The sequence below is a fragment of the Tenrec ecaudatus genome, chromosome 13 (genome assembly GCF_050624435.1).
Source record: "Tenrec ecaudatus isolate mTenEca1 chromosome 13, mTenEca1.hap1, whole genome shotgun sequence".
Taxonomy (NCBI): Eukaryota; Metazoa; Chordata; class Mammalia; order Afrosoricida; family Tenrecidae; genus Tenrec; species Tenrec ecaudatus.
Window position 1 is genome coordinate 128,539,560 of NC_134542.1, and position 24,265 is coordinate 128,563,824.

Sequence of the window (24,265 nt, forward strand, 5' to 3'; positions counted from 1 at the left end):
GATTGTTATTTTGTCATATCTTGCCCTATCCAGAGTCTCCCCACCCCCTTCTCTGCCGTCCATCTCACAGTGAGGAGGTCACATGTGGATCCTTGTAATCAGTTCCCCCTTTCCAACCCACTCACCCTCCACTCTCCCAGCATCGCCCCTCACACCCCTGGTCCTGGAGGTATCATCCACCCTGGATTCCCTGTGCCTCCAGCTCCCATATACACCAGTGTACAACCTCTGCCCTATCCAGCCCTGCAAGGTAGAATTTGGATCATGGTAGTTGGGGGGAGGAAGCATCCAGGATCTGGCGGAAAGCTGTGTTCTTCATCGGTGCTACATTGCACCCTGACTGACCCATCTCCTCTCCTAAACCCCTCTATGAGGGGATCTCCAGTGGCCGACAAATGGGCCTTGGGTCTCCACTCTGCACTTCCCCTTTCATTCACTATGGTATATATATATATGGTATATATATATATACACACATAGTGAATGTGTATATTCACTATGGTATATATATATGGTATATATATATATACACCATATATATGTATACCATAGTGAATACACACACACACATATATTTTTTCATGATGCCTGATACCTGATCCCTTCCACACCTCGTGATCGCAGAGGCTGGTGTGCTTCTTCCATGTGGGCTTTGTTGCTTCTGAGCTAGATGGCTGCTTGTTCACCTTCAAGCCTTGAAGGCCCCAGACACTATCTCTTTTGATAGCCGGGCACCATCAGCTTTCTTCGCCACATTTGATTATGCACCCGTTTGTCTTCGGCGATTGTATCATGGAGGTGTGCAGCCACTGATATGAATTTTTGTTCTTTGATGCCTGATAACTGATCCCTTCAGGACCACGCGATCACACAGGCTGGTGTGTTCTTCCATGTGGGCTTTGTTGCTTCTGAGCTAGATGGCCGCTTGTTTATCTTCAAGCCTTTACGACTCCACATATTATATCTTTTGATAGCTGGGCACCATCAAAAGCTTCTTTTTAAAAAAATATGTAGGTATCTAGTTTTCTAGCTCCACTTCTTGAAAAGATGATCTTTTCTCCATTGAACTGACTTTATTCATTCATCAAAGATCAGTTGATGCCATTTGTGTGGATGAATGAGTCAGGAGGAATATTTCATGGACAAAATGGAATGAAAAGATATGGGATTCTCACACAAACTTTTTGAAGCTTCCTCATATGTCTGAGCTGAAAGTCAACAGTTCAAAACCACTATCCACTCAACTGGAGAAAGATGAGGTTTTCTATACCTGTAGAGAGTCACAGTCTTGGAAATCCACAGAGGTAGTTCAACTCTCTCCTATGGGGTTGCTGTGAGTCAGACTACTCAATGGCAGTGAGTTTTGCTTTTTTTTTTTTTTGGCATTCTGTTCCATTTATCCACTTGTGTATTCTTTCACCCATAGCACACTTTCTAGATCACTGAACTTTATAGTAAGACTTAAAGTTGGGTATTCTTAATTCTCAAACTTGGTTCTTCTTCGGTATTGTTGGCTATTCTGGGACTTTTCTCTTTTCATATATACTTTAGAATTGTTTTGTAGATATTACAAAATAACCTGCTGTGGTTTCGACTGGGGTTTCTTTGAAGCTACAGATCAAGTTGGGAAGAATTAACATTTTAATAATGTTAAGTCTTTCTCTCCATGAACACGGGATATCTCTCCATCTATTTAGATCTTGGATTTTTTTCATCTGAGGCTTGTAGTTTTCCTTATATAAATCCTGCACACATTTTGTTAGTCTTATACCTATTTCTTTTTTCTCTCTCTCTTTGGTTAATGTAAATTATGTTGGTTAATGTAAATGATGCTGTCTTTGTTGTTGTTGCTGTTTGATGCTATGTCTTAATTTAAAATTCCAGTTTCTTATTTCTAGTTAACAAGAAAGCTTTTATTTACTTAACTTGTATTCTGCAACCTTACTATAATAACTTACTAGTTCAAGGAGAGTTTTGGGAGTTGATTCTTTGGGATTTTCTATATGGGGAATCATGCCCCTTGACAACAAAGAGAGTTTTATTGCTTCCTTTCCAATGTGTAAGCTGATCATTCATTTTCTTTAATTAAACGAAGCCAGTATTTTCAGGATGCTGCTGAGCAGGAGTGGGGAGAGGAGGCATCTCTTCTGGTTTTCCAACATGGAGATGGGTAGGGAAACATCCAGCTTCTCACCTCTGTGTAAGATTTTAGCTGTAGTTACTCCTTCTCTCCTGGCTGCTCTTTATCTGTTTGAGGTTGTTCTCAATTTCCAGTTCTTGCGAGCTTTAAAAATCATGGATAGGTGTTGGATTCTGTCAAATGCTTTTTCTGCATCCATTGATTGGTCCTTCTGGTTTTTATTTATTACTGTTGATGTGTTACATAAATTCATTTTTGAATGTTGAACGAGCCTTGCATACATAGAATAAATCCCATTTGATTGTAGAACAAGATTATTTTTATATACTGTTGGGTTGTTGAAGATTTTTACATCTATGTTCATGAGAGGTATTGGTTTTTTATTGTCCTTCATTAGTAATATCTTTGTCTGGTTTTTGCATTAGAATAATGTTGGGCTTATAGAATGAGTTAGCAAATACTGATGGTATATTTTAGAATATGAGAGCTTGACTTTTTAGATTGAATATATATTTGAATGATGGGACTAATAAGTGCAAGACAGTACACCATAGAAAATCTTGGCAAAGCTAGATGTCAAAAAGAATTCAATTAAAATATATCGAGAGATGCAATTCTATAATATTTTGGAAAGCGATAGGAATTAAACAATGGGTTTTATTTGTGATGTGAATATTCTTACAAAGACCAAGGAACGATGTATAGGAACAATTCACTCAAGGAGTGTTTCTAAGGGAGGGGAGGCACAGTGGCTGCGAGATAACAAGAACCGAAAGATTCCTTAGCACCTGCCGAAGAAGGGCCTCTTGGAGGGACATCCTGAGCTTCCTGGCCAAGAGAACCTTGGTATAAATATAAGTGGACACATGTGTCTTAAAGTGGAAGAGTGGCAACACCTGAAGACATATTTCCCTTTGCCAAAGGCTGTCAAAAAATGCCGGGGAGCTCTGCTCCTGCCTGAGACAGCTGATTTTCCCTGGTCCTTGAGGTAAGACAGCTCACTGAGTCAAGGGGAGCTAGCTTTGTGGCAGCAACTTGAGACAGATTATTTTCATATACTGTTGGATTCTATTTGATTATATTTTGTTGAGGATTTTTACATCTATGTTCATGAGAGTTATTAGTTTGTAATTGTCCTTAGGAATATCTTTGTCTGGTTTGCGCATTAGAATAATTTTGGTGTTATAGAATGAGTTAGGAAATATTGATTGCATATTTTACTTTGCAGACTAAGGTGTATCTGACCCAAGTTATGGCATTTTTAATTGTCTCATATGCATGTGAGAGTTGGATATTGAAGAGAGAACCACAGAAGAATTGGTGTAGTTGAATTGTGGTGTCTATGAGAAATACTGAAAGCAGCATGGGCTGCCACAAGGACACACAGGCCTGTCTTGGGGGAAGGACAGCCAGAAAGCTCCATAGAGAGAAGGGGGGAGGTGAGACTTTGTCTCGCATATTTTTGGCATGTTTTCAGGCGAGACCGGTCCCTGGAGAAAGACATCATGCTTGGTAAAGTAGTGAAAGAGAAGACGATCCTTGTATGGATTGAACCAGGGGCTGCAACAGTGTGTAAGAATGGTGCAGGACTGGGCAATGTTTCATGCTCTTGTATATAAAGTTACTATGCGTTAGAACAGACTCAACAGCACCTAATGACAACAGCAACAACAATTAGAATTACCAAAAGACCCAATGGAAATTACTTCTATCATGTCTCAAAAAGCTGATAATGTTGCTACTAAACTGGAACAGGGATAGGTATAAGCCTTAGATATATGAATGGATTTTAAGCTCATGTTTAACTGTAAGCTGCAACCTAAGAACAATCAGTTCTTATGATAAGACCTTGCTCCACACTTAACCTCATACAGGGATCCCTGAAGAAACGATGCTATACGGCACAGTTGGTGAAGGAATCAGCTGGCGCCCACCTATCAGAAAGATTAACATCTGAGGTCCTAGAAGTTTTTCTTAAGACAAGCAGCCAGTTACATGAGGTGTTAGCTATGTCCACGTGGTAAAGGTGCATCATCCTGTCTGATCCAAACACTGTAAATAATAAAATCCAAGATCAGAGGAGGAAATTGTATTAGAGCTTGCACTCTGAGCTCTTGGTTTCCAAATGGAAAGCCAAAAAATCCATTTGCAGAGTTCCCGTGGGGATTAAGCCTCCCTTAAGTTCTCTCAGACCATTGACCAGGATGTGAATAGTCTTGCTTTCTGAGAGAGTGGATCAGAAAGTGAATTAATGTAGATATAGTTAAGTTAAAATTTAACATTTATTATTTGTTTTCCCTTTGTGCCATTTTAAATAAATTCTAGTTTTATTTTCTACTTGCTTTGGGATTGAGGTGTTTTGTTGTGGTTGTTGGCTTAGTGTATGCGTGTGTGTGTGTGCGCGCGTGTGTGTGTGTGTGTGTGTTTAAAATATGAAATCCAGCACAGGTAAATTATAAAGGCAGTACCTATATTAATCATTTCTTTTTAAATTTAAGAGGTAATTCATTTAAAAAATATTTTTAGCACTTCTTCCGCATGCCATACAATTCAATCATATCAAGAAGAATTGTACTTAATTGTCTCTTATGGTTGGGTCAGGGGAGGTTGGGGGAAATGGGGAGCTAGTAATAATAAGTACAAAATGAAGAAAGTGTTCTAAAATTGATTATAGTGATGACTGTACAACACATTTTAATGCAGTCCAACCAGTGAAGGATATGGTATGTGTTACATGTTAATCAAACTGTTTACATGTTTTATGTTTTTAAGGGATTATTGCTTACTTACTGACTACCAGACATTGGGCAAGGGGTTTAGGATATCAAGATCACTGATATTTGGCAAGGGGTTTAGGAAATCAAGGTCAAGGTCAAGGGGTTTAGGATATCAAGGTAGCTCCCATTTATCAAGACATTCATGATAGGCCTAGGACACTAAATTCATTTGTTCCTCATAGCTACCCTATTAAATGTGTCCTGTTTTATCCTATTTCCGAGATGAGGACACCGAGGTAAGCAAAGGTGAAGTCATTGATTATAGTGTGCTGAGATTAAGTGTCAGGGTAGTGGTTTGAATGTACAGCCTGTCTCTTTATCCTCTACTATACAAATCTCTAGTGCTCTTAAATGATTCAAACAGAACATTTTAATGAAAGACAGAGATGTATAAAACTACGCAATGTGGGTAATTAAAGTAGACAATTTAAGTGGATCTTATAGTTTACTCATACAATGTTCTTGTGCTACATCGGACTGAGTCCCTAGGTGATATAAATGGTTAAGTGCTCTGTAACTGACAGAAAGATTAGCCATTGGAGTTCATCTAGAGGCATCACAGAAAAAAAGGCCCACTGATTAACTTCTGAAAAACACAACGAAAATACTATGCAGCACAGTTAGACTCTGACAGAAACAGCGTCACCATGAGTTGGAATCAATTCAAGAGCAACTGTATCTTGTTTTTAAATACATGGAGCTTCTCATTTCCCCCTTGAAATCATGCGGTGATAGAATAGTGAAAATGTATTTTTGATAAGAGAAGGCAGGGACTTGGATTTAGAGATATTTCCAATGGGGCCGTAGGGAGGGAGTCAGCTGGACCCAGGACGCACTTGGTGTCTGGATGATGCAAGCTGAGGGATTCTTGAAGGAGAGGCTGCTCCTGGGCAAAGGGCAAGGCCTGTGTGGTTCATACATGCTGTTCCCAGTCTGTTGCTGGCTCTCTGGCTCTTAAATCCTCATAGACTGGGCTGGTTTCAGTGGGAGTGGGAGTAGAGAGTGAAGGACATATTTCCAGTGGCTGCCTCTCTACATATTTGAGAGTTTACGGTTTCCCTATTCCCAACCATGTTAAGGGACTATTCTACCTAGCTGGTAGTGTGGAGTCGCTGGGTAGTGCAAATTGTTCATACTCTTGATTGCTAACTGAAACACTAGTAGTTTGAACCCACCCAGACATTCCTTGGAAGGAAGGCTGACTTTCAAACATGTTGCCATTGAAAACTCTATGAAGCTTAGTTACACTCTGACACACATGAGGTCATCATGAATTGTAGCCCATTGATGACAACAGGTGCAGGTTAGTTAGCCACCTGCGACTGACTGTTAGCCTTATCTTTTTAGGTGGGTGGTAGACGCAGGCACCGCGTGCTCCTTTGAAATCCCTCATAGCACCTACCGGCACTTTCTTTCAGGGAGACAAGCCACAGAGACCAAAGGTAAAAAAAAAAGTACCGTTCAGCGATTTCTAGTCGGTCTTCCTCCGGCAAGTCTCGAACAATGTCAGGGACCTCGATGGGGAGCATAGTTGTGTTGAAAGAATCATAGCTGTGGAAAAACCATGCAAGAAACCAAAGATGAATCACTTAGCAAAACATTTTTATTTCAATACTTGGTCAGGCCTCTACTCCTCTGTCCTAACATCTTTCTTGAAAATCCATTCACGTTTCCTAGAGGCAAAGGCAGTATGTTGCTAAAGGCATTTTCCAGAGCTCACAAACATAGACTCATAGGATTTTTGAGTTTATTGGGTCTGGAATGATATAATCATTTGGAGGTGTGGGTAGTAGGATAGTTTACCTTTTGTTCTTAGTACCCGCCCCCTTCCACCACTTTTATGGCCTTCCTTGGTTGGTCTATTCCATTTCAAACCTTCCTTACCCAGCCTTCTGGATTGCTTGGTGTTGTAAGTTTAGAGCTTTATACATAAAATCCCTGGGTACTGAGGATAGCAAAATAACGTAGATATCAAAAGTGTATATTGTTATTTTCAAAGTCGGCAGAAGACTTCCGTATCGAGATGGCAGAATAAGCACGTTATGCTTCGACTTTTTCCTTATGATCTTTCAAATGGTATTAAAGGGAACAACGAACACACATGTGGTTGACAGGAGTTGGAATTAACATGGTGGCAATTGTACATATAAGAGGGGGTACCCAAAAAAGTCTGCGATTTTTTTCTTAAAGCTATGTTTAAAAAATGTTTTAAAACATTTTATTAGGGGCTCATACAACTCTTATCACAATCCATACATATACATACATCAATTGTATAAAGCACATCTGTACATTCTTTGCCCTAATCATTCTCAAAGCATTTGCTCTCCACCTAAGCCCTTTGCATCAGGTCCTTTTTTTTTTTCCCTCCCTCCCCACTCCCCCCTCCCTCATGAGCCCTTGATAATTTATAGATTGTTATTTTGTCATATATTGCCCTATTCAGAGTCTCCCTTCCCCCCCTTCTCTGCTGTCCATCTCCCAGGGAGGAGGTCACATGTGGATCCTTGTAATCAGTACCCCTTTCCAACCCACTCACCCTCCACTCTCCCAGCATCGCCCCTCACACCCCTGGTCCTGGAGGTATCATCCACCCTGGATTCCCTGTGCCTCCAGCTCCCATATACACCAGTGTACAACCTCTGCTCTATCCAGTTCTGCAAGGTAGAATTCGGATCATGGTAGTTGGGGGGGAGGAAGCATCCAGGATCTGGGGGAAAGCTGTGTTCTTCATCGGTACTACATTGCCCCCTGACTGACCCATCTCCTCTCCTAAACCCCTCTATGGGGGATCTCCAGTGGCAGACATTTGGGACTTGGGTCTCTACTCTGCACTTCCCCTTTCAATCACTATGGTGTATATATATATAAATATATATATATTCTATTTTTTTGCATGATGCCTTACAATTTTTACACAAAAATCTTATCACCTTCAAAGTAGTCTCCATTACACTTAATACTGTGTTTCCCCAACAGTAAGACATCACTGAAAATAAGACCTACTTACTGTTTTGCTTCTCACTGAAATATAAGGCACCCCCCCCAAATAAGACCTCTTTGAACAAAAGGCCTCCCCAATAATAAGGCCCCCGCAGCTACCGTAACTCTGGACTCTGGATCATAACAGCAGGTGCTGCCACGGAGCTCATTGTTGTCAGCAGCACAGCCGGAGCAGACAGGATGTGTGAGTAAATGTACCATAGATTGTTGTACATGGAAATAATGGCAGTAACAAGAAATTCCTGATATTGTAGGATTCATAGTTTGTCTGGTTATGCTGGTTTGTGATGAAAACTACTACCTTACCATATACAGGTAATAAATTTCATATTTTGCTGTTTAACAATAAATGTGTACCATATTCTTCTTCATGGAGAAATAAGATATCCCCTGAAAATAAGACCTAGCATATCTTTGGGAATAAAAATTAATATAAGACACTGTCTTATTTTGGGGGAAACATTGTCAAATCTGTGATTCCATTCTTGGAAACATTTTTCAAATTCATCTCTTTGGATGGCTGACAGCACCTCCCTCATTTTTTTCTTCACCTCTTCTACATCTCAAATCACGTTCTTTTTGTGTCCTTCTTCATGCGCAGAGACAAAAAGAAGTCGCATGCAGTGAGGTCAGGTGAGTAAGGTGTGTGGGGCCAGAGAGGCATGCTGTTTCTTTGTCCCAAACTGGCACATTGAGATGGCTGTGTGAGCAGGTGCATTGTTGTGGTGGCAAAAACAGCCCGTCTGCCACAAATCAGGTCTTTTCTGTCTTACAATGTTACACTATCTTTTCAGAACCTCTAACCATCTGACCTGGTGGAAGGAACTACAAATGCACTAGTTGACATTTTCGACCACTTAGGAAGTTGATGGATATCCAGAAAGAGGCTTATCATCAATCGACATTTCACCTCTTTTGAAATCAGGAAACCACTTGTACACTTGAGTTTTTCCCATAGCTCTGTCCTTGTAAGCTGTGTTCAACATCACATCAGTTTCTGGGGCATTTTTCCTGAGCAGGACACAAAATTTCACAGCTGCACGTTGTTCTCTTAAATTAGCCATCCCAAAAAATGAGGTTTGAGTGAAACTGCTTTTATGAAAAGATTCCCTGTGACCAGAGAGGACCTTCCTAGGACATGCCACTGGGTGCACTAACACAGAGCGTGTTTTCTCATGCTCGGTTGGCAGGAAAAATGGGTGCTACAAAAGCTTCACAGAGCTTTTTTTCTGATTTTGGTTTTTTTTGGGGGGGGTGGTACCCCCAGTATGAATATATTTAAGGGCCCTGGTGGTGAAGTGGTTACGCGTTGGGCTGGGATCCTCATAGTTGGCAGTTTGAAATCACCAGCAGCTCCGAGGGAGAAAGACTGGGCTTTCTACTCCCGTCAACAGTTACGTCTGGAAACCCACAGGGGGCCACTGTGTATCAGCATTGAGTAGATGACCGTAAGTCTGGTTTTAGAGTCAGTATATCATCATATAATTATTATAAAGGATTAATGTAAAGGTGTAGAAATGGATTCATGTGTATTTAATGAAAATACTAGAAAAAGATAATTGAATACATTGTATCAACCCATTGGATTAGAATTGGTAAGAAGAAGGGAATGGTATTGAGTGCTTTCCTTTTTTTGTAATATATGCAGTTAATATTTCAAGGTAATTTTTCCTTTCTAATACATAAGATTTTTATAAACATCAAAAGGAGAAAAATGAACCTATACCCTATGCTGTATCTTTGTGTGAACTGAAATCACTGTCTTTGAGATATTGTGGCACTGTATTATAATGTGAATGCATGTGTAGTGTTTGTAGGCACTCAGCACCTGTCCCCTGGTGGTGTGTTAGAGAATGTGAGTGTGTGCTGTAATTCTGTTTGCTGTTTTTGTAGCACCGCTGAGAGCAGCTTTGGCTGGTGTTGGCTGCTGTTTATTAATAATACAGGACTGTGTTGTGGTCTTTTTCCAGATGATGGAGTTTCAAGAGGTATGGTTGTCACTGAGCTGTGTGGACAGAGATACTGTTTCAAGTAGGACAAGAGAGAACGAATTCAAAACTCAAACCCAAATTAAAGAACAGCCCCAAAGAAAATAATAATTGGAAAAACAGCCCATGAAAAGCACACAAAGAACAGCAGTAAAATCATTTAATAACTAAAAGGAAAAAGAATCATTTAATAACTAAAAAAGAGAAAAATAAAAGCAAAAGGAAAGAAAACTACAAGGAGCTGACCCCAATCCCAATTCCATGGACAGCCCTTGCTCCCCACAGAAGAATTTACTTCGGAGGACAGCACTGAAACTACAGCTCAGGAACAGGGGCATGTCTGATCAGAGCACACAAGAGCAAAGGGAGGGGGAGGAAGAGAGAGTGGAACACATTCTGGTCTACCAAGCCCTGAGGATGATATTCCCGCTCAGAGCAGCCAAAGTACAGCAAGCACCATATGGCCGGCCCTCCTAGGAGACATGACATCCCTCACTGACCTATAGTGCTACTGGGGACAACACTGGAGACACAGTGCAGGAATTGCGCCCCATCTGACGCCCACCATGCTGAGACGAAACACTAAGTGTGTGCAACAGAACAGTAAGGGAAATAGAGCAATGAAGTTCCCAGGGAATACCAAAATTAGACTGTGGGGCTGGAGCATGGCACCCCCATTAGACTCGACCTGAAAACACTCCTAAAGGTCAAGAAAAAGACCTTGAACTATTTACAGGCTTTTCTCTCTTTTATTTTGTCGTTGGTTTTGTTGTTGTTGTGATTGCTTGTTTTCTTTTGTTCCTTCGTTTTGCTCTTGTTTTTGTGTGCATATTATTATCTCTGCAGGTCTCTCTAGATAAGACAGGCAGGATAAACAATCTGGAGGAGAAAACAATGGGACCAACTGTTCCAGAGGGACATGGGAGAAGGGGGAAGGCAGGGGAAAGGAAGTAGATGCTAATAAACCCAGGGACAAGGGAACAACAGTGATCCAAAATCAATGGTGAGGAGGGTGTGAGAAGCCTGGTAGGCCTTGATCAAGAGCAATGTAACTGAGAAAAATTACTGAAACCCAAATGAAGGCTGAACATGATCATGGAACAAGAGGAATATAAAAGGAAATAGAGGAAAGAACTGGGAGGTAAAGGGCATTTATAGAGGTCTAAATACAGGCATGTTCATATGTAAATATATTTATGTATGATAATGGGGAAATAGATCCATGTGCATCTGTTTATAGGTTAAGTATTAAGATGGACATTGGGCCTCCACTCAAGTACTCCCTCAACGTAATAATACTTTATTAACCTGGCATTCCATGATGCTCACCTTCCCTACAAAATCACTGAAGACAAAGCAGGTGCATAAACCAATGTGGTGGAGAAAGCTGATGGTGCCCGGCTATCAAAAGATCTGGGGTCTTAAAGGCTTGATGATAAACAAGCAGCCATCTAGCTGAGAAGCAACAAAGCCCACATGGAAGAAGCACACCAGTGTGATCATGAGTTGTCAATAGCAGGTATTATGCATCAAAGAACAAAAAATTATATCATTGTGAATGAGGGGGAGTACAGAGTGGGGACCCAAAGCCCATCTATAGGCAACGGGACATCCCCTTACAGAAGGGTTGCGAGGAGGAGATGAGCCAGTCAGGGTGCAGAATAGCACTGATGAAACATGCAGCTTTCTGCTACTTCTTGAATGATTCCTCCACCCCAGTATCATGACTACAATTTTACCTTTCAAATCCAGGTAGACCAGAGCATGTACACAGGTACAGATAAAAGGTGGAAATACTGGGAATCCAGGACAGATTAACCCCTCAGGACCAGTAATGAGAGTAGTGATACCAGGAGGGGAAGGGGAAGGTGGGGGAGAAAGGGGGAACTGATCACAATGATCTGCATATAACCCCCTCACTGGGGGATGGACAACAGAAAAGTGGGTGAAGGGAGACATCAGACAGTGTAAGACATGGCAGAGTAATAATGATTTATAAATTATCAAGGGCTCATGAGGGAGGGAGTGTGGGGAAGGGAGGGGGAAATGAGGAGCTGATACCAAGGGCTCAAGTGGAAAGAAGATGTTTTGAGAATGATGATGGAAACTAATGTACAAATGTGCTTGACACAATGGCTGGATGTATGGATTGTGATGAGTTGTACGAGCCCCCAATAAAATGAATTTTAAAAAGAAAGTAAACTACAATAAGCTAAAGTAGAGAAGGATAAAAAGAGAAGCAAACTAGAAAAAAATAAAAGAAAAAATCAAGGCAAGAAGAAGAAGAAGGGAAAGGCAAAAAGAACGAAGAAGGGTAGGAAGAAGAAGAAAAGAAAGAACAAAGATAGCAGAGAACGAAAAGATGTAAAACAAAGGAAGGGGAGGGGAACAAATAAAGCGAAGGAGAAGACGAGGCAAGTGCGGGACACAGAGAGGAAAAACTGTGCAAGGCAGGGTACTTGGTATCGGTTGGCACCCTGTAGCAGGCAACGTGTTCATTGGGTGGGTTTTGAGGGGTGAGGGGTGGGAAGACTGGCCTTGGATACTGAGTTCCTCTTGACCTGATCCAGAGGAGTTCATTCAGACTTAGATGGTGGCTGAGGACAGGGTGCTTGTTCCTGGAAGGAATCCTTCCAGGCCCGGAGAGTTGTTGGGACAAAGCGGGTGGTTCTGGGAGGAGTTCCTGTCTGGCACTGTTCTCTCGGCTGTTCTGATGAGGTAGACCTTGAGCTCCATCAGGAATGGCCGCATTGCACCAAGACCTGTCAAAGCTGCAACCTCAGGAAGAGCAGGGGTTGGGTGGTGGTGGTGATGGCAGGTTACTGGGTGGGCAAGGATGCGGGCTGATCACACTTCTGGAGCTGACCTTTCTTGGTGCCAACCACTGATGTACATTTGTCATCTCAGGCCACTGTCTTGATTGCAAACATTCAAGATGGCCCTGCTGTGTCAGGGCAGCCCCAATTCACCTGCCTGCCTTTTCTCTGGCACTGTGGTTAAGCTTCTTTGCCTAGTTAGTACTCAATCCATTTCTGGATCCAGTCCTCTGAGGCTCCAGGTCCTAGGACTACAACCCGTACATGTCTCACTTGCTGTCACGTCGTTGTTGCAGAGGGCCTGTGTCGTGTCTCTTTCTAGCCCACCATCTTGCTGGAAGTCACCAAATCATGCCCTTGAAAAACATTCATTGGGTTTGTCGTACAAAAAAGAAAGTTTGAAGGGACAAACCAGAGTGGTGGGGTGGATGGGTTACTGTTTCCCAAACAACTGTGCTCAGGACAGCGCCTGCCATCCTTGACGAACACGCAGGAGCACTGAAAACAGACGGACATTCCTAGGTGTATCTTGGCTGGCCTTTTCTCACTAATGTAGTTTTCAGATTTCCTAAAATGTCTTCTTAGAAAGCCTCTGTGATGGTTCTGAGACTTGTGAAAAAAATCTAATTACGATTACCTTGGAATCCTTAAAAACTGTCACCATAGCCTTCTGTGCTGATCTCTCTCTGCCTCAGTATCATTGGCCCTCAACTGGCCACTGGTTTGATTGAACATTAAAAAAAAAAATTTTTTTTTTGGAAGGCATCCTAATGAGACGAAGGCAAACATACTACTGAGAGAACTTGCCTGTAGCGATCCATTGATCACAGAGACATGTTCAAACATGTTTGTTTGGCATCAACCTGTGCAGGCATGAACTGGGACCAGAGTAGCAATAATTTTTGCTGACCTTTATAAAAAAAGAAATCAACATTATTTTGTAATTTTAAAAAATAAAAATGATCTTGAGTCTTATATCTGATGAAATCCCTGGTTAGAAAGAATACAATCCTATTTTGGTTGTCTAATCTGTTAGAAAACCTTTACTTAGAAACAAATGGACCAACAGAGTAATCAAGACAGAGAATCAAGAAGTAATCATTCATGCGTGGTAGTCGCCTCATCTGGTGTCAATTTAAGGACCAAGAGTGTAGGGGTGGAGTCTAGGCTGCCAATCTGGAGATGGCCAATGAGACTTCTGTGTGGGCGTGGTCTTATCCTAAGAATTCTGGGAAATCTGGTACTTCCTTCTTGGAGGCAGGCAACACTATCTCTCTCAGTTCACTCCCTTGGAGACGCTCTACTGACAAGGCTGACTTCCTGCAAGGCATCCCTGAGGAGATGCCACATGGACCTACCCTGATGCAGCCCTGGGGACTAGATTGGCCATGTGTAGACCCCTGCCAGCGCTGAGATGATTCTTTTACCAAAGACTTTCTCCCCACTGCCTGTGATCTTGTACGTTCGGCGTCATTGCATGTGTTCTTTGTCTGAAGAGGACTTTATAGGTTGCTGTCGGACATATGAGCTAATATTGAACTTATGACCTTGGACTGCACTGGGTTGGGATATTCTCTCAATGTTCAATTGCTCTTGTATATAAATCTCTTTCTTACACACACATGTGTGTGTTCATGGGTTTGTTTCTCTAGTCTACCCAGACTAACACATCATGTTTAGAGAGTTTTCCTTAATTCAAATCAAATGTGTATTGGAAGAATAGCCCCAGGAGATTTCCCCCCAGGAGGGGAGAAAGGAGATGTTTTCTAATTCTTGAGGTCTCTTTAGGTGGACAATGGGTGGACATGGGGTGTCTCAACTTCTCACTATTTTCTCTTTAGTCATCCAATTGATTCTGACTCATAACGACCCTACCAGACAGAACTGCCTCACAGGAAACTTGGGAATCTAGGGACTATTTTTTCTAAGGCAAAGGATCTACCACATTTTGGTGGCAGTAAGGGAGCTGTGTGTGTGTGTGTGTGTGTGTGTGTGTCTCAGATTATCTGGTCACCCTGGGGCCATGCCAGGTCTCTGCTAGTTCAGGTGAGCCTACTTATCAATTAGAGGAGTTGAACAAACAACATTTGGAGACATCTGCCATTCTATCCTCACTTGCAATGCATTTAACTCTATTGATCAGAACAGTGGCCTTAATAAGCCCATTCCGGGGTGCAGGAGAGGGTTGTTGGTTAGATGGAAACCTCAAGAAAAGTCATCATACTACTTGCATGGTATCACTGGGGTCTGAAGGAATATGAAGAAAGAAAATTGGAAAAATGTGCTTACACTGTATTTCTTCTTTCTTTGGCCCAACAATAGTGTCACCGTACACGTGGGCCGTGTCTGTAGCAGAGTTATGCTCTGTGGTAAGAGCTTTAGGGACACGCCGTTAATGGCAAGCCATGGCATGAGCGAATAGTGGCCATTTTGGAATTAGATATTATGTGTAGATGACAAATCTGGGCACTCAGGTGGAAACAATGGACTTTTAATATCTGATTACGAATATCACCATTGACTTATGGATCGGCTATCTTATGGTATGGAAGAATTGCCAATTAGCTACTTGTGACATTACTTTTTCAAAGCACCCAAATTAAGACCACTTCAAACTAGGAAAATTAGTGATACATTGTCCTATGCTTCTGATTCACAATCATCCATCATGTATAATGAATGTACCTTGACATAGTATTGGCATTTAACTTCTCAGGATCACAGCCTGTTGGATACCATGCCCCTCCCTGTAAAACAAACAGATGAGCTAGCTTACCTCTGTGTTGCCTCTGTCTTGGAAGTGTCGGGCAGAGACGACAGGACCAGGGATTGGAACTTCTTCCAGTGCATTATGCCAGGAATAATATCCTGCAGTTCAAGCAGTACAGGGGACTGAGTATAAGGAAACTCGCTAGTGAGGGAAAATCTAGCAAGACCTTCATTTCATTCAGCTACACTACGTTTCAGTTTTAAAAGCTTAGCACAAAAGTCTGTATTTTTTCTAATTATACAAAGCAAGAACTTTAACTCCATTTTTAGCCTTGACCTACATTCAACTTCCATTCTAGGTTTTCCTGATGCAAACTTGGCAATTTAAAAAGCTTTGTTACCGACAGTGTACTGGAAAGTAGATGATGATTTTTCTAGTCAGCCCAGAAGGAGCCCTGGAGCAATTGCGGGTTAAGCACTGGGCTGCTAACCACAAGGTCCGTGGCTCCAAGCACTAGCCGTTCCTTGGGAGAGTAACAATTCACTGTCTTACAAATCTAAAGATGCAGTTCTATGATTTTGAGTAGACTCAAGGACAGTGGGCTTGGGTTTGGATTTGGTTTGGCCAGGGTAGGGCAGTCTTGTACCAAGAGGTCCTGCCCAGGGATGCCTTTAATGGAAACTGGGTTACCAGGCTTGCATGCTCCTGAGCTCTACTCCCACCAAGATGGCTGGAGGGCTCTAGAATCATCCCTGTCAGCACTTCTCTTTGGCAGACCCCAGTCATGACTTCTCCTGTCTGCAGCAGTGATGAATGGATCTGCTGCCAATGAATGTGGCCAGGGGGGGTGGAGCTGTGTAAGAGGCAGGCTTTTGGAATCCAGTGATGTTGAGATAGATATATGGAATGAAGGAGAGGAAGGGAACAAAGAGCAAGTCACACAGTAGATAGAACACGAAGGCATCGAAGTATTAGTGGAAGACTCTTTTGGGTTGTGATCGGTAGAAAAGGACAGGATTTAGAATTTTTTTTGACTCGAGGGTCCTGAAAGTAGCTTCCTAGAGATGCCATCGGCAGACAGAATATCAGGTCAGTCTGGACACCTGGGGAAGTATGAAATATTGGGAGCTACTTCACCGATTGTTCCTTTGTCACACAACCACCCAGCCCATTCCTGATGTTTCCACACATGCTGGGGCCAAAGAAGGAAGAGGTCAGACAGACCATGACATCATTGAAATATGAATAAATTCATCCTAGGAGTAGCCTTCTAGGGGGGACGAGTGAGGCTGCTGCAAAAGGGCAACACCTGGTGAGAGGTGTGTCTAGACAGGTGGAGGTGCTGAGCCCCCGTGCTCTACCCCTTGGGCTGGCGGTGGGAGTTCGCCCAAATTCAGTAATGGCTGCCATTCCCATCCTGCAGGTGTGGCTGCAGACCTTTTTCTCAGTTCCTCTGTGATCCCTTCGCTCTCGCTCCCTGCCCACCTCCCCAGCCCCAGACAGCATTACCGTGTGATGGAGAAACTGCTTTTGGGTGAGAGGAATGGCACAGCCCTCGTGAAGCTCTTTGGTGAACTTGTACTTGGGATGAGGGCAAAGATGGTAATCTATGATCGTTTCTGGGTAGGTCATAGGGTGCATCACCGGAAACAATCCTGGGTTGGGATTCTAGTAAAGAAGAAGAGAAAGATGACGATTATTTCTATGAGTCCTTATTACTTGGCATCCTTAGCTCCAAAATAAGTGGTTCAATTCCACAAACTGCACCTTGGGAGAAAAATCAGGCTGTCTGCTTTTGGAAAGATTTAATCTCAGAAACCCCACAGAGCAGTTCTGCTTTGTCCCCCAAACATAAGGTGGTGTCCCACTGGTGTCCTGTTTTACCAATGTTAAAATCTGGTCACCTTACGCAAACACCAACTCTCTCTGAGTCCAGGTCATCTTGTCAGAAGAAGAGCACAAGAGTCTTCTGGCATCTTCAAACAGGCCTGGTTTTAAAATGTTGCAATCATCTGTAAATGCCACTTTTCTGGTTAAGAGCATCCTGACATGCCTTGGGGGACTTATTACGCTCACTCCTAAACCAATATAACTGAAATGACACCATAAAAAGGCTTATAAATTTGTTTCTGAATTTGATGGATTAGAGGAATTATTAAATAAGCAAACGAGCTCTCAAAAGCAAATAAGCTTCTGGTTTTGAAAACAAAATTAGCATCTTAAAAATACTTTAAAGAGAAGACAAAGTGGAAGTTGACATTTGATTTATCAGAAAATGTTAACATTTAACAATGTTTTGGTAATGTTCTTAATTTAAGGCTCCATTTGGATGTAATATCTGGTTTTTAGAGAGATTCTGTTTTTTTTCTAATTCCCCAGCAGAACAAAGAATTACACGAAGATACTAAAATATAGAGCTCCCTAATGTTTCTTCCAGGGTTTGAACAACTTAAATCTATTCCTGTCCCGAGCAATAACCCAAATAGCATTTTCCCAGGCACAGTTTTCAATCACAGATGTTTAAGAACCACAAAGCTACGGTTTTGTTTTGTAATTTGCTTGCTGGTGGTGATTTCTAAAGACAACAATAACAAATATTTCCAGATGGTCTATGGAAACCCAATCTCACTGTCAAGCAATCAACTAAGGAAAATGAAGCTAGACCAGAAGAGGCTTTATAGCACAGATTCAAGGGGAGGCAGAGCCTGGATGCGGTGTTTGTGTGTTGATTACTTAAGAACCAAAGGAAGATTGTAAGTTGTTAGTGCAGACAGGCAGTTCTGCAGTTAGAGCCAAGATGAAGGAATGGGGGAAAGTGAGAAGATAGTACTTTAAAAAATAGTTTTATTGGCGTATGCTTCACGTAGCACACAGTTTATTCATTCAAATATATGCAATCATCACCACAATCGAATTCAGAATATTTCTTTCTCGTACTCATTGTCAGCTTCCCATTTCCCCCCACTCTTCCCTTGCCATGCCCCTAGGCGGTTATCAATCCATTTATTGTCTATAGATCTACTTATCCTGAATTTCATATACAGAAAACATACAAAAAAGCCAGCAATGGTGACTAGACTAAACATAGAAAAGTCTCAATAGAAAAGCAGAAAACTTTAACTGAAACACTTTAAAATGGGTCAAAAGAAAAATCAAATGAAAGATATTAAATTTTAACTCACCTACAACCACCATCATCAAGTTTACCTTGCTCTCTAACTGATAGCAACACCCTACATCCACTAGAGACTTAATTCATGTGAGGATCCTGGAAATGGATTTCGGGCTTTGTCATCCATAGCCTTCGGCAACTTGTAATCCGAGTATAAGCTCTGATACAGGTTCCCTCCTTTGGATTTGAATTTTATCCTTTACAATCCTTGTATCATACAAGCTGGGTTTAGTTGCTGCCTTACTTAGATGGCTGCTTGTTCTAAGACAAGCTTTTCTGACACCACATGCTGTTCTTTCTGAGAGTGAGGCACCATCGGGTTCCCTGATTACCCACTTCTATGGCGCCCATATCTCCAGTGATCTCTTCATGGGGATGAGCACTGAGCAGGGCCAGGCAGGAGGCAGTCCTTGATTGAGCTCAAGGACACAAGGAAGGGAGGAAGGCAGGGAGGTGATAATGTCTGCTGAGGGCATTTGTGATACCCAGATGTGATAGGTTATGTATCAACTTGGCCGTGCCAGGATTCTCCATAGTTTACAGTTGGGGCCTCCTCTTTGATACAATGTAACAAAATGGAATCAGCTCTATCATGGCACCTGCTGGGAGCAGCCAAGCCACCGTGGGAAGATGAGCGCGGAGTTAAAACTCTCACTCAGGCCACAGACTGGTGATATTGCCTCAGGGTGTGGCCTACTTCACATGTAAGTAGATGTGGTGGAGGGCTTCTTTGTGTCTTGCTGGTCTGGATTCTGCATCAGACTCATCAACCCTTATTTCTTTGGACTTGAGTCGACAGCAGTCATCGTCCCTGGCAACCCTGAGAGACATCAGAGCTTGCCACCCTACCTGTCCCCCTCAGAGTCATCAGCCTCTGTACTTGTCAGCTGTGGTCTTCCTACTGTGTCTTCCTGCTTCCAGGGTTGGCCACTCTTGCAGCGACTTGAATTTTGAACCAGACTGGACTCATTCATTTCTACAACTGTGTGAATCATTTTGTTGATATAGATTTTTTTCAAGTATATGTGAATTTTATAAGTATATAAATTTTAAAATATATAAATGTATATCTATCATTGGTTCTGCCTCTGTAGAAAAACCAGCCTAACACAGTAATGTAGGAACCAAAACCCTGAAACATACCTCAATGAACCTTTGAAGCTGCGGATGAGCTAAGGCACATATATAATAAGATAGTGATAGTGTACTGGGGGCAGGTCTGTCTGATGTGCCCCATGGGGGTGGTAAAGCAGCAGAGCCGCACAAGATGAGGAAAAGAGGAATTAACCATCTGATCACGAGGAGCATCTTCTACACTGGCTAGCCTAAATCATGTGAAACCGGCATTAACCACTGCTCCTGATCTGCTTTGGGCCAAGCATTATAAGTGAAAACTTTTTGAAAATGGTAGTATCATTATATCAAATGGTTGTAATAATATCATTATATCAAATGCTTGTCACAATTTAGAGCTCCCTGAGAGGCCATTATTACTAGAAGCAAGTGGTCTGGATAATTGTACCATGGCAATTTTAATTTTGCTTTAATTAATGCAGGTATATGGTAATATCTCACCCAGGCTGGAAAAACTTGTCACGAAGAGCATTAGGTTTCCTAAAGTGTGTGATGCAAACCTTGACAGAATTGAAGGGAATAAAAAGCAATTTTACAATAATAACTGGAGGCTTTAATATAACACGTTCAATACGGGACAGATAATTGTGGTATTTACATAAACTGGTGCCAACCTCGATGGAAACTCAATAGGGAAACAGAGAACTCCAACCACACTATGAGCTACTTATACTTAATAACTACATATAGAACGCTCCACCTGACCACAGCAGACTCTACATTCTTCCCTAGAAATGTTCTTCTCTGACCCCAAAGGAATGAAGCTGGAAATAGAAGAATGAAAACAAAAAAAACCCCCAAACCCCCCAAACATGCAGAAATTAAACAACCCACTCTTAATGAGTTAGAGAAAAAAATTTCAAAGGGAATTTGATTAAACATGCAACTTTCCTCTTGTTCTTAAATGCTCCCTCCCCACTATCACGATCCCAATTCTACCTTACAAAGCTGGCTAGACCAGAGGGTGTACACTGGTACAGATAGAAACTGGAAACACAGGGAATCCAGGACAGATGATCCCTTCAGGACCAGTGGTGAGAGTGGCGATACCAGGAGGGTGGAGGGAAGGTGGGGTAGAAAAGGGGGACCGATGACAAGGATCTACATATAACCTCCCTGCTGGGAGACAGACAACAGAAAAGTGGGTGAAGGGAGACATCAGACAGTGTAGGACATGAAAATTCCCCCCTCCCCCCTTGCTTGTCAGCAGTTGATTTGGCTCAGGTGAGCTCAAGTCAGCTCTGGCCTGCCTGTCCCACCCTCCCACCAAAGTCCAAACAAGAAGGGTTGCATGTGGCATAAAGTCGACCTTAGAGCACAAAGGGGGTCTCCGCGACCTGACCCCGAGCTGCCAGCATGTTAGGAAGGCACTGGGTCCCCAGACTCAATTTACACTGGAGGTGGACAGGGTGAGGTTCAGTGTCCAGTGAGGGGCAGTCCAAGCGCTCGGGAACCACGCTTCTTTGCCGTCCAGTCTCAGAATGTTTATGGATAAGGACATGGGGGTTGGAGGCAGGGGCTCCTGGAGGGTCCTCGTTACACGTTGGCCCGCTCACGCTGCAACCGCGAGTTGTAGGCACAGGATACCGTGTTCCAGGCGTCCATGTAGCGGTCCATGCACATGGCGATGCACTTCTGCTCAGAATTATCCAGGGAGCCCCCAGGCTTTCCTATGCACTTCCGGAAGCACTTGTCCGTCATCCTCTGTAGCAACTCCTGCGCGTTGGCGACGGCAATCTGTACTTTCACCTGCTCCATGATGACACCGGGGTCCAGCTTCCCGCCCCCGGAGTTCCTGAAATCTGAGCCGAAGCCGCCCTCCATTGCTCCGGAAAGTCACCCTGACTGCCGCCGAGTGCTGACATGAAATTTTTTTTATTAATTAACCAGGGTTCCTGAGGGAGGGGAGTGCGGGGAGGGAGGGAGAAAATGAGCTGATACCATGGGTTCAAGTAGAAAGCCAATGTTTTGAGAACGATGATGACAACAGATGTAAAAATGCGCTTGACACAATGGATGGATGTATGGATTGTGATAAGAGTTGTACGAGCCCCCAATAAAAATGATTTTTTAAAAATAGAGAAGATATTTCAAGCTGATGGAAAATATATACATAACATACCAAAACTCACGGAGTTCAGGGGGAAAAAAGTCCTTAGAGGAAAATTTGTACAAATGAAAATCGAAGGAAGATCAGTAATTTAACCTTCTACATGAGGACAATGGAAAAGAACGAAGAAACTAACCCTCACGGAAGGAATCCATCTGCAAGCTACTGGAACGAATGAAGGGCCCCAACCACGTGGTGGGAGGGAGAGCCGGCCTTCAGAAGTCAGCGGGGTTTCTGCACAGCACCGATGACCAGAAGGAAATAAGAAAGAAATGCCATCTACAGTAGTATCTAGAGAAATAACGTACTGAGGACACGAATTAACTAAGGAGGCTAAAGCCTTGTGCGCTCAACAATCCGAAACACTGTGTAAAGAAATAGGTGGTGGAGGGCGGGTCACGGGGAGACGAGGTCAAGGAGTCCGGGTAGAAAAAGAACGATTGGAAACTGATTGCGGTGGCAATGGTGCAACTCTCTTTTACATGATTGAGCTATGCAATGATATGATATAGATATACATATACATACATACATATGCACATACATACATACATACATATATTCGACACTGATTAAAGAAATTAAAGGAAGCCTAAATAAATGGCAAGGCATTCTATGTTCGTAGATTGGAAAACATCATATATTACATATAATTGGAAAAGATCATAAAGTGATTGCCACAGGAAGACATACTGGAGTTGTTAAACACAAACAAACAGGCCATTGATATTGCACCAACAATGCATCCTGGAAAACAATCTCAAAGAGGGGTTATTGTTTAATGCTTGAAATTCCAAAGGGAGAAAAAAGATTTCTCACTAATGAAGCTGTTTTCCAATAAAGCAATTGCTGAAACAAAGGAACCTAAGACAGACGTCTTCTTCCCACTGTAACTTACAAAAATGTACAGGCGATCATACTCTGGGGAGTTGGCCAAGGCTTCTGGGGGTTTCATGTTCAAGACTGAGATCTTCTCAGAGAGCGGCTGGGTGGAGTCCTCTTTGGGAAGGGCGATGATGGTAGTGACTTCATCCTGCACAAGGACCACGAGCAAGCATCAGTCTGGATGTCAGGACAAAGGGAGGAATGAAGAGTGAGGTTTTTGAAGGTGGGGGAGAGGTACCTCAGCCCCTTGCTTCAGGGTTCGAGCAAGCTTTGCGGGTTTATAACTTGTGGAAGACTCCTGGATAGAGAAGGGTTGGTACCCCATGATTTTGTACAGTTGAGGAACCTGGGGGTGAAAGAAGATCATTGATTGGATATCCTTAAAAGTCCATTGCCATTTTTCAAGCATCACTACAAATACTGATGATACTTAAACGAGGTTGGGGATTTACTTCTAAAAGATAGCATCTCTGAGGTGCCTGAGGGTAAAAGTAAATCAAATACCACATTGCAACCTCAAATTGCAGCAACTGCAAATTTTGGCAGCACCAGACAAGTCCTGAGCCCTGGTTTTAGTGTCAAACACATGTAGGTTCATAATTACTCTTCCATATAGCTTAATTAGAAGTACACCAAGCATTGGTTTGCCGATTTAAAATCTTTACCTTTTTACCAGGCATCATCAGAACAAAAAGTCTTATCATAGTGAATGAGGGGTGGAGTGCTGGGTGGAGACCCAAAACCCATGTGTAGGCCACTAGACATCCACTTACAGAAGGGTCTCAGGGAGGAGACGAGCCAAGCCAGTCAGGGTGCGATATAGCAATGATGAAAAATACAACTTTCCTCTAGTTCCTAAATGCTTCCTCCTCCCCCACTATCATGATCCCAATTCTACCTTGCAAGTCTGGCTAGACCAGAGGATGTACACTGGTACAGATAGGAACTAGAAACACAGGTAATCCAAGGTGGATGATCCCTTCAGGACCAGTTGTGTGAGTGGCGATACTGGGAGGGTAAAGGGAGAGTGGATTGGAAAGAGGGAACCGATTACAAGGATCTACATGTGACCTCCTCCCTGGGGGATGGACAACAGAAAAGTGGGTGAAGGGAGACGTCAGACAGGGCAAGATATGAAAAAATAATAATTTATAAATTATCAAGGGTTCATGAGGGAGTGGGGAGCAGGGAGGGAGGGGAAAAATGAGGACCTGATGCTAGGGGCTTAAGTGGAGAGCAAATGTTTTGAAAATGATGAGGGCAATGAATGTACAAATGTGCTTTACACAATTGATGTATGTGTGGATTGTAATAAGAGTTGTATGAGCCCCTAATAAAACGATTTAAAAAATAATAAAAATGAAAACATTAAAAAATAAAACAAAAAAATAAAATCTTTACCATTTCAGAAATAGAAGTGTTGATACACATCAGGTAAGACTGATTAACTTTTATTAACCTTAATTTTGCATTTCCCCCCCTAAGGTTACATATATACATAGCTAAGGTAACCTCATGGATGCATGATAT

At 42.4% G+C, this 24,265-nt stretch overlaps 1 protein-coding gene and 1 pseudogene across 1 annotated transcript in view; both read right to left on the minus strand.

The window, feature by feature from the left end:
- Positions 1-24,265, minus strand: part of CFAP221 (cilia and flagella associated protein 221) — a 138,599-nt gene that overhangs the window by 21,370 nt on the left and 92,964 nt on the right. The window contains exons 17-21 of the mRNA XM_075530288.1: positions 22,974-23,081; positions 22,749-22,883; positions 16,944-17,102; positions 15,501-15,592; positions 6,376-6,468 (exon numbers count right to left, since the gene is read on the minus strand). Of these exons, the coding sequence (XP_075386403.1) occupies positions 6,376-6,468; positions 15,501-15,592; positions 16,944-17,102; positions 22,749-22,883; positions 22,974-23,081 (587 nt within the window). The remainder of the gene's footprint in view (positions 1-6,375; positions 6,469-15,500; positions 15,593-16,943; positions 17,103-22,748; positions 22,884-22,973; positions 23,082-24,265) is intronic.
- LOC142424450 (mitochondrial import inner membrane translocase subunit Tim13 pseudogene) lies at positions 21,204-21,564 on the minus strand (annotated as a pseudogene).